Source organism: Bactrocera tryoni, chromosome 2 (assembly GCF_016617805.1).
Source record: "Bactrocera tryoni isolate S06 chromosome 2, CSIRO_BtryS06_freeze2, whole genome shotgun sequence".
NCBI lineage: Eukaryota > Metazoa > Arthropoda > Insecta > Diptera > Tephritidae > Bactrocera > Bactrocera tryoni.
In genome coordinates, this window is record NC_052500.1 from 27907566 (window position 1) to 27918523 (window position 10958).

Consider the following 10958-nt stretch of genomic DNA (forward strand, 5'->3'; position numbering starts at 1 on the left):
ACTTTTTCTAGTGCTTTCTTCATACACTAGCAAGCAGAAAGCATCCACATTTGTAAATATATTGCGGAATGTTAAAATTTCAGAAAATTAAATAAAAGACAACGGTGACAACTCGCTAAAGTAATGATGAATTCTTATTTAACTTACCTTAAGGCATGTCTCCACTGTCATTTAACAGTTCAGACGCCAGCTGAGGTGCAAATACAACACGAGTCTGACTCGCATTGTTTGTTATTTTGGCTATGTGACTTCGGAATATTTGCACGAAAATTAAAACTTACTAAAGAGACAGTTGCTGTCGGTTGCGAGTGTAAAATGAGCAACAAACTCATGCAAAGGAAAGGCAAACCAAAGCAATACAGATGAAAACTGTTACACAGTGACAGCTGACAATTTGGACTGTTTTTTTCGCTTTATTAAGCAAATGCTCGTAGCTGGCGAAGTCACCGACGCGACGCTCGTAGCAAAAAAGTGTTTGACTACACATTAAGCATACAAAGATTATTTGACATTTACAAATACAAAAGAAACACAACAACGGCAAACACACCTGGCGAGGTGGTGAGGTGGGGAATAACAGATAAGATATGCAAAAATTGGAAATAAATTACTAACTGTGCGCACATTTCGCTTATCTGCGAGCGCTTGCGGTGCGGCCGAAAGCGAAACGATGAAATGGTGTAATTGTTGTTAGCAACAACATAATATAGATAAACATATACATACATATGTATGTATGTATCTGTGTTTCTATGTAAATTTGCGCGCGTTTAGGAAACATGCGCGACTTCAGCTCCGTTTATGCTTAGTGTTAGCGCAAATTTTAGCACTTCTGTGGCACGCCGAACGCGTCAACCTGTTTTGCTGCCTCGCACCTTATCTAACATTAGTCACACTGCGCTAAGTCGCGTCAGCAAGTTCACGGTCAACTAAGTGAAAAGCATTTGTTAACTATTCGTCACTCATTCGTCATTACAACGTACACTAAATTTAATGTTTGTTTGCAGATATGTATGTATGTATGTGTGCACTTGTTCAGTCCGCAAACACGTTCACTCTGACTCCGCTAATAGTGAGTGTGTGGTTTCAGGTATCAGGTAGTTGCGAAATCGTTAGTTTTATTTACTTTTTTACATTTAACTTCGATTTTCAACGCAGCTGCTGCAGTTAATTGCATTTGCATATTTTTACACTACTGTGTGTGGTATGCCAAGTAGCTGGCTAATTTGCATAATTTTCTTAAAAAATTTCAAAAAAGTTGAGGTTTAAGCCTAGATCGTGTTAAGATGGATGCTTGCAAACCTCAATGCTTAAATGGACTATAATAGAAACTCACATTTGCCTGCGAATTCGAAGTCGATTCAATTGAAAGCATGTGGTAGTAAGCAGCGAGATTTATTTTTAGTATGCTAGTATATTAATCGGTCAAGAGCTGGGCATGAGTCATTAAAAATTCATTTCTATTTCAATAAAAAGAAAAACAAAAAATCAATAAAAATACCGCAAGACTTTTTTGACAACCCATTATCATTCAAAATACTTGATTAATATAATGAAGAGAAAAAAGGCCTCTTAAAAACTAAAAATTATTTGAAGAGCCAAGTTTTTTAAATTATAGCCGGTAGAGTCAAAATCAATAATTTACTCTCAACGATTTTTTTAAACAAACAATAGAAAAAACGTATACTTCAGTTGTGACGAAGCAGTCAAGGACGTGGAAACGGAATTTCAGATCGATATCTCAAAACTGAGGTACTAGCATGTGTATATACAGACAGACGGACGGACATGGCTGAATCGACTCAACTACAGTTGAACTTCACTTGAACTGGATTCATCGTAAACCACAAAAACACTTCGAGTTTGAGAGACTTCTAGTTAAGGAAGGAAATTTGTATGAAATTTGACTTCTATTGCCAAGTCAAGAGCTCGAGTTTTTGAGGACTTTGAGTTATAGAAGTTTAAAGGGTTAGTGTTTAAAAAAGAAATCGATTTTTTAATTTTATTTCCTTAATGTATATATATTTAAGAATACACACTGAAAATTTCATTTCATTCCGGTAAATATTTTCGAAGTTATACGCAAATTTGAAAACGCGTTTTAGAGTGCTTGGAAGTTCAATGCCCTTTAGGGGGTCAGTAGGGTAATCTAGCTGGTTTTTTTGATATTTTTTTTTGTAAAGAAATTTTTATTCTACAAAAAAGTGTGTTTTGAGAAAATTGCGTTTAAAGTTTGAGGTGTGCACTCCGAGCGCTTCAAACGAATAGCGGTAAATATTATTAATTTTGGGCCTTTTTCGAAACCTTCCAATAGTAAACATTAATTCTGAGGGTATAAGGGAACAGAAAATGCAAACAAAAAAGAAAAAAAATTTGAAAAAAGATTACCCTACTGACCCCTTTAACACGATTTTAACATGAGCTTCTTAAATATATTTTCTAGTAATTAATATACATATGTATATATTTTTCATCAATAAAATTTTTTTTTTAACAAATTTTGGTCAAAACTCGATTTTTTCAGAAACTGCAATTCTGTCAAAAAAAAAAATTATTTTGCTTATTCCTCCAATTAATTCTGTTTGCTTTTTTTTAATTTCAGTAGATTCAGTTCAGAGATAAAATGGTCATCGCACAACGTCCTTTTTGAGAGCAGCTCCCGGAGAGCAGCTGTAGTTCGCTTCCAAATAATAATTTTTACTAATATTAAGTCTTAGAATGCAGGTAAAAGACACCATTATACATACATATGTGTACACATTTTTGGATCAACAAATTTAAAAGTCTTCTCAGAAAAAATTCTGGAAAATTCGCAGCTTTTGGTCTTCTAACTGTATATAACACCTTAACTGTATATGAGTTTCAACTAACACTCCAGAAGTCAACTGTTTAATGTGCAAAAGAACAGCTGATTGCTCTGTCCTAGCAACATGTAGACTAAATTTTTATACTAATTTTGTACTTCATTCATTGCAGTAAAGCAATGCCTAACCTAACGATAGATGCATTTTGCATTAACTTTCGACAGAAGATCAGTCCTTGTTCTTTTCTAATTTTAATTCTTTATTTCGTTTTATTCCTATATTTAGTGTTTTCAAAGTTTTAAGAACTATTTTATGACTCCTAGTTATCTTTTTCAACTTTTTCTTCAACCTAAAACATATGAACATACTACATATATTCACAAATTTATTAGTTTCTGAAATATATGGAGACCATCTGAAGGAGATATATGTACATATGTATACTCTGTAAATAAAAATTCGCACGAGTGGGTTCATCAAACAAAGCAAAATCAAATAGCCAATGGGAATGAACATAAATTACCACTTAGTAGACGCACTTAAGACACAACGAACAAAAAATATGGAAGAAATAAAACAAAAGAAGAAAAAACGTTAACTGCGGCTGCACCGAAGCTGTAATACCCTGCACAAATGAAAAGAGTTTTCATAGAAGAACTTAGTTTGTAAGGCAATACAACTAGGACACTAGACTATAGGGCTTCGATCTGAACAGTACATTATACCGTTGTCATAGGCAATAATTCGTACAAATTTTCGGAGAGTTATTTTGTGAGACAGCTATACCCGATGGTCCGATAGCGGAAGTTCCGATAAATAAGCGGTTTTTTGAGGAGAAAAGAACGTTTGCAAAATTTTCAGAAAGATATCTCAAAAACTGTGGAACTATCTAGTTATATTCAGACAGACATGGCTAAATCGACTCAGGTCATCATGATCATTTATATACAGGGTCTAGGAGGAAACAATGGAGTATCTCTTGTGCACTTGTCCCCCATTGACAAGACTATGCTGTAAGCATCTGGAGTCCCCTCGGTATGATGCACTGGAGGAGGTATCGATAGTGAGGCCGCAGAGTCTGTTAAGATTCGCGTCAAGCACAGGAAACCTAAAGCACGACTACTTCTCTTGAACCTCGCAAACTGAACTCCATCTGGTATGGTCTATGCTTGATATATTGGTATACCAGATGAACCCAACGTAACCTAACCTATATATAGGGTCTCCGACGTTTACTTGCAGCTGTTACGAACTTCGTAGAAATCTTAATATACTCTATTCAGGGTATAAAAAGTACACACACGGCCCAGCTGGATAATACTTACATATAAGTCTCCTGGTGTATATATGCATCCATATTGCAAATAAAATTTGGGTGAACAAACAACCAAGCCTTTTGATGACTTGGCCGAAAGTGTGCAGAAATCGTTATATTTGGGTTTTTGAAACAACAAATCAATGACAATGCTGACAAACAGCAAAAAGAATAATAATCGTCAGACAAATGTGTATGTGTGGCGAGGCATAAAGCAACAATAAAAACGCACAGTAGTTACTATTTAAGATGGCAGTTAAGTCTTCGATTAATTTATCGCCCAACAGACTCAACCCGAAAGCTCACTCCTTTCACAGAACAACGCCTGCCAACAGACACCGCAACGCTTTGTTTAATTTCTAGTAAATACAAATACACGCACACCCACACACATTTAGCGCAAGCAACAAGGAGTATTAGCTTCAAGGAAAATGTAAGAAAATTGTAAGAAAACACTAGATATGTATGCATCCGTTACCAACACCGTGATACAAAAGTTTATGTTTATAGACACATTCGGACACTGGCTGCCAGCTCCACCCCCAGCATGACAAATGCGCCCCGAGTCAAGAATGACAGCTCCAAAGCAATAAATTGTGCTGCAGGGATCTCTGCTATTCACCAACCTCGCACTTCATACAAACACTACTACAACCACACACACACACACATACCAGTTAGTTGTGGGCTGGTAGTGACGTGCCAATACCACCAACTACACGGTTGCTCTAGGCTCGATTAAAATTTCTTCTGCTGAGCAGGCGGAAATGGCTGTCAAAGCGGTTAGGACAAACCCAAACCACGAATACTAAAAATATAAAGAAACGGCTAAGACAGCAACTAACAGTTAACTGGAGGGAGTTTTGAGTTTGGTCAATGGAGTGGCGAAGGGATTTTCGCTGACACATGCAGCAGGAAAGGCTGCCGAAGGTGGCTGTAACAGAAAGTGGGAAGTGCAGATTGTGGCTTGGCCTTTTGTATGCTCTGCTGTGTGTTTGAGCACGAAAATCGAGTGTTAATTTTGGGCAAGGTGCTAGATAACACCATGTTGAGGTTGTTTGTTTTGGTTTATGGTTTGCTTTGCTGTTCTTTTATCTTGCAGTGTGTTGTGTATTGTAATGTTTTGATTTATTTTTCGGGTATTTTTAGCAGTGTGTGTTTGTTGCTAGTTCACTTCCTTATTATTCATGAGATTGCGGGGAAACTAGTGATTTTTCTTTTTCGGTTTTGTTAGACTTTAGTTTGTTTTTCTTTTAACTGCTTTGACGGTGCCTGCTTTCTCGGAATATAAACTATGTGAATGCGATAACTTCATTAAGGGCGAGGTATAAGCATTCGCAGACGGTATACAATAACAATAAGGATACAATGAAATGAAAAGTTATAAAATAAAGTTACTCAAGTTTGTAAGACACCCCAAACTGAAAGTCTGAAAGCCTTTGATTACTTGGTTCTCGAGCTCAGTAGCGACAACTCAATAAGTCTGAGTATACAAGATATATAGGGTCCCAAATTAAACTTCAAATCAAAGCTAATAGACAATGTTAACCTGTCCTATACAAAACCAACAATCTACCAGTATTTATTACGGAGCAGAACCATGGACACTAATCGAAAAAGACAGGACCAAACTGCAAAAATCTTCGAAAAGTATCCTAAAAAAAACTTGGAGCAATAAAAGATAATGACGAGTGACGTAAAAGGTGAAACCAGCTTCTAAAAGGTGAAAATAGTATACGCTTTATGAAAGCGCATCGACTAGAATGATCTCAGGCCGAGTCATGTAACGAGAATGGACAAGAGAGCGCAGAAGAAAATTGAAGATTCCACAGCATATACCACGAAAGCAAAAGGAAGATGGCAATCAAGATGGATTGACGAACTCAAGAAAGACCTGAGAAAGCTAAGCATACAAAATTATAAAGAGAAGCAAAAGCTGTCTGGGGTGCAGCGTCCAAAGCTCACAAGGAGCTGTAGCGCGGAGAGATGATTATGAACTTAGTTAATTTACCATATATAGAGATTTATGCTTTAGTTTAACTAAAGCCAACACCTTGCATATGCCAGCAACATGTTTAATTAGGCAAATAAAATTATACTTTCTAAGAAAACTAATTAGTTTTACGAATATTAATAACTAAACACTGACCTTTTGTGCCTTGCAAGTGACGCTGATGGATTGCACCTCATGTCCGGGATGTTGTTTTTCGGCGATACACTGTGGGCAGGCGGGCATTTTGCACACAAAGCAGTACATGGATAATGTATCGCCATGTTCGCCGCACACCGACTCTCGCTGCGATGCTGCATTACGCGGTTTCACCAAATTATGTTTGGCCAGCGGGCCACGTGCTGGATGGCATAGCTCCCGACATGCATCGCAATAGCGTATTTCGCATTGCTCACACACAATCGATGCGACCTTCGGATCGGTCTCGCACATTTGACAGCGTAGCGCCTCGCGTGCACAAAAACGATCAACAATTGATTCCATGGTACGATAGGCGGGTAGATTACGCACCCCACCCTCATCAAAGAACACCAGCTTGCGACAGAGCGGACAAGTTAAGTAGAAAGCAGCACCTGGTGGCGCAGCAGCAGCACCCTGCAGCAAACCTTGTAACTGTGCAGTGCCAGCGTACGAAACCGGACGTGATGTGTTCGAACAGCAAACCACCCCCGAGTCGGCCTCACTCAAAATGCTCACCTTATCCGCTTGATCCTGATCGGATGTAACACTTTCGCTACCTGTAGCCGAGCTGGCGGTGCTGGCGGCCGAACTGTTGGATGAGTGACGTGTCGATGGTGGATGTGACGGTGGCGCGACTGGAGCATGCGAGTGTACCGTAGCTGTTGTGGTTATGCTATTGCCATGAGCTGCTGCTGTGCCGCCATGCAATGGATGGGCATGTATTAGGCAGCCGCCGTTGATATTGCCGTTCGAGACGTGGCCAACACTGGCACTGTTGGCAGCAGCCAAGGCCGCAGCGGGTGTGTACGTAGTCTGTATGTCAAGTGCACAGCCCAAGCAGAGGGCGTGGAAACAGGGCAAAAGCACTGGATTCGCGAAAAGTTGTTTGCATGTCGGGCAGCGTAGTTCGTCCTCCATGCTAGCGTTGTGTTCGGACTAATTTCACTGTTAGTTTCTGAATTTATAATTTCAAAAGTGTGAACTCAATACATTTTCCAATTCACAAATTACACTCAGCACTTTTTTCAATTCACACTCTCACTTCCGTTGAACTAAAGAGCACACTTCCGCTTGGTTATGATTTATTTTCTGTTTAGTTGTTGCTCTATGATTGGTATATTTTATTGGCAAAATATTTTTGAAATAATTTTTTTTAATATTTTTTGAAAAAAATTTTTGATATTTCTTTTCTTTTAATTTTTTTTGAAATTTTTTTTTTAATTTTTTTAAAATTTTTTTTTTGAAATTTTTTTTGAAAGTTGTTTTTTAATTTTAAATTTTTTTTAGATGCACTTTATACAAACACTTTTTTATATATTATCATTATTTTACATAAAAATGTACACTTTCTATAACTATTTTTTTCAACTTTTATATTTTATATTTGAAAAAATATATTTTTACTTTTCATATACGATTTTCTTTTATTTTGTTCACTATTTTTTTAAGGTTTCTGTTGGTAGTTTTTTATTAATATTTTTGTTTTTGTAATTATAACCGGTTCACTTTTAGTTTTGCTTTCAATAAAAATTTAAGTCGGTAGTTTTGATTTCAGTTTACACTTTGTTATAATCAAATTTCATTCACAATCCTGTTGGAGGAAATAAAAGAAATTTTAATAAAAAATATAATAATTTAAAGCAATATGTAGACATTTGTAGATATATAATGATATAAATTTTTTTTAAAGAAATTCATATATTTGCCATGAAAATTTCTTTTTCGCACTTTACTTTTGAAGAAAAAATAATTTGATATCTTCTTACACTAACACAATAATATCCGTCATCGTTATTTTAGGGTTCTAAGTTAGAAATTATTATTATTTTTTTTTTTTGCTTTCCGGTATAAAAATTCTAATTTCTGTTAATCCTTTGAACTAATTTTTTAGCACACCATTTGTAACCGTCTCAATAAAGCCACGCAATCCTTTTCGCACACAAATATATTCTTTATCTTTGCTCTTCCATTTTCAATCAAAACACATAATCATCAATATTTACACCAGCTGTGAACACCCACTTATGATCGGCTCTAAAGAATAAACACAAACACCGGTTATCAGGCAAAAAAAAAGCACACATCAGCGTGAATTTTCAAACTTTGCAACGTCAGTGTCAGTCTCTAAGTGCAACAACACTTCCTGTTTCCTATGCTTTCTTCTTCACATTTCACACTTTGCCACAGCGAGCGCAACACATGCTAATCCCCACCCCAAACGCTTACACCTGCACGTAGGTGGCACGGAGCAGTGTTTGCTGTTATGATTTGCGGCAAATTGGAAAACTCACTAAGCACAAACAACTTAAATAAAACAATAACACAAGCAATGTACCGATAGGTCTGTATTTTCTGTGCATGTAGATATGTATGTATGGTGATAAAATCCGCTGTCTTTTCCATTCGATTAAAATATTTTGCACTTAGCGTAATCAAGGAAATGATTTCACTCAACGTTTTCTCATCACTTTCTCACAAGCGGCGCTCACCTTGACAGCAGCAACACTTTTCCAATTTCCGTTCACTATGCAAAAATACACTTTTTAACCTTTCTCACTTGCCTCTTTTACATTTTAGTTTACATCCTTCTTCATCAAATGGTTTTATTTGCAAACATCCCTCATTGAACATTTAATCGACAATTTATTCACACTTTCATTCAATACACTGGAAATTTTTGATTCACCGTGAAGAAAATGCCATCAACGAAATTCTAGCAACCGTGCGCACGTCTTTCACTCGCGATGTCTAGCCAACAACAAGATAACTGAATTTGCCTGTTGTGCCGATAAACCAAGAAAGCGACCGCTATGAACATGTCGCAGCATGTTCGCTGCTGTGGAACGTGTTGAGCGCACGTCAAACATGTTTGCTGCAGCACTTTCGTGGTGGATTGCAACAGTGGTTCGAGCTTCGAACCTGCAACTGTTTATTTTAACTGAAATATTTAAATTTTCGAATAGTGCTCCGAAATTACATACATATATATAAGTACATACATATGTATGTATGTACATATGTAGGATCATTACAAGCTCAAGACCCTGTATGCAACACCTTCTCTTACAAGGTACCTTCGCGGTATACTTGTATGACACAGATTTTTGTTCAAGGCAACTTGAAATATAGTCAATGGGAGGTTTACATATGTACATTCATACATATATACATATGTATGTACGTATGTATGTACATACATATGTACATACTTATATCTTTTAATACCACTCAGCGGAATTTTATCCATATTTGGCCGAAGGCCTTAATCATTATCAGTAATAGTTGATCTCTGAATGTCATTAATATACTTACATACCTCAAATATTGACCAATATTTGCTCTGTGAAATCAAATATAGGCGCTGAGGTCCACATATTCGGTAACTGGGTGCTTCTAAGGTTATGGGTGCTTCCAAGGTTATGGATCCATTTGGATTAATTCTGAATGAAACTTTTTTCCGATACATTGATTGGTAGATGGATTTTAAAATAATGGTATATGGAAAGTAGACGGGGTGTAATTCGATTTCGCCTATTTGTAAATTGTGATGTAAGGATGAAAATCCGCGTTAGTACTTCTGACCCTCTTTTTTAGCGAGTCAACATAAGCTTTGCATGGGGGTGGACGTGATTAATATCCGAATTTACGAATTTTCACATTTCATGAAGAGGTGCTAAAAAGATAAGTATTTGTGACCTGGTCTACGGAAAGGGGGCTTAGGTGTCAAAAAAAAGTAGAACAATTAATGAGATAACGAGAAACTGACGATTATTTTTAACAGCTTTTCCCAGAAAACTAGTTTCCGCACGTTAGCTCCCTTTTCGTAGACCAGGTCACATATGCACATATGTATATCCCTTGTAATTATGGAGAAATATATTTAGTGATTTATGAGTTACTCGCACAAACGTTAAGGGGTTAGGGGTACTCAGGGACATTAAAAAATTCGAGTATATTATTTTATTTTTTAAAGGTATGTATTACAAAGCTTCGTTTAATAGGATTTCGACTTAAAATTTGAAGGAAATGACTGTTTGTGTTGATTCAGTTCCAACCAAAGCCCCTTGCAAAAGCCAATCACTAATTCTCCAATCCTTGGAGATCCTCTAAAATCAATTGGAGAAAAATAGTTTTATTCATAGATATTCTAGTGGCGATTTATTTTTCCTTAACAAAGTGGCGGTCTCGGGAACTTTTTTCAACATATTTGGGGAAAAACAAAGAGTTTAATCGAAATAAAAAAGAGCTGCATAAATTCCATTAAATCAACCGAGCGGTATTCGAGCTGTCGTAATCACCAGTTCAAACACCCATTTGAAGTTTTACTCGAAAATTCCATATTGCTCGAGAACCGATTTTTAAAAAAAGTGAAAGCACAATGGCTCCAAAATCACTAAATTTTTTTCGAAAAATAGCTTCCCGTTAACGTCTGTGAAACAGTGCTTTCCGACTACCAGGATGTCATGAAACATATTATTACAGGCGATAAGCCTTGGATCTGTGCGTACTAGCCGGAAACAGACAATCAATCGGACGAATATTGTGGCAAAGGTGAGCCGAAGCCGAAAAAACTAAATTTAAGCAAGTCAAAAATCAAGTTAATGTTAACAGTTTTCTTCGAATATCGAGTTGTGATACATACCGAATT

General features: G+C 36.7%; 1 protein-coding gene across 2 annotated transcripts in view; it reads right to left on the reverse strand.

Annotated features, from left to right (window-relative positions):
* LOC120768294 (E3 ubiquitin-protein ligase TRIM9) overlaps window positions 1-7490 on the reverse strand; it is a 261527-nt gene extending 254037 nt beyond the window's left edge. For both annotated transcript variants that reach the window (XM_040094923.1, XM_040094922.1), the window contains exon 1: window positions 6269-7490. In XM_040094923.1, the coding sequence (XP_039950857.1) occupies window positions 6269-7228 (960 nt within the window). In that variant the 5' untranslated portion in view covers window positions 7229-7490. The remainder of the gene's footprint in view (window positions 1-6268) is intronic.
* Between the last annotated feature and the right edge of the window lie 3468 nt (window positions 7491-10958).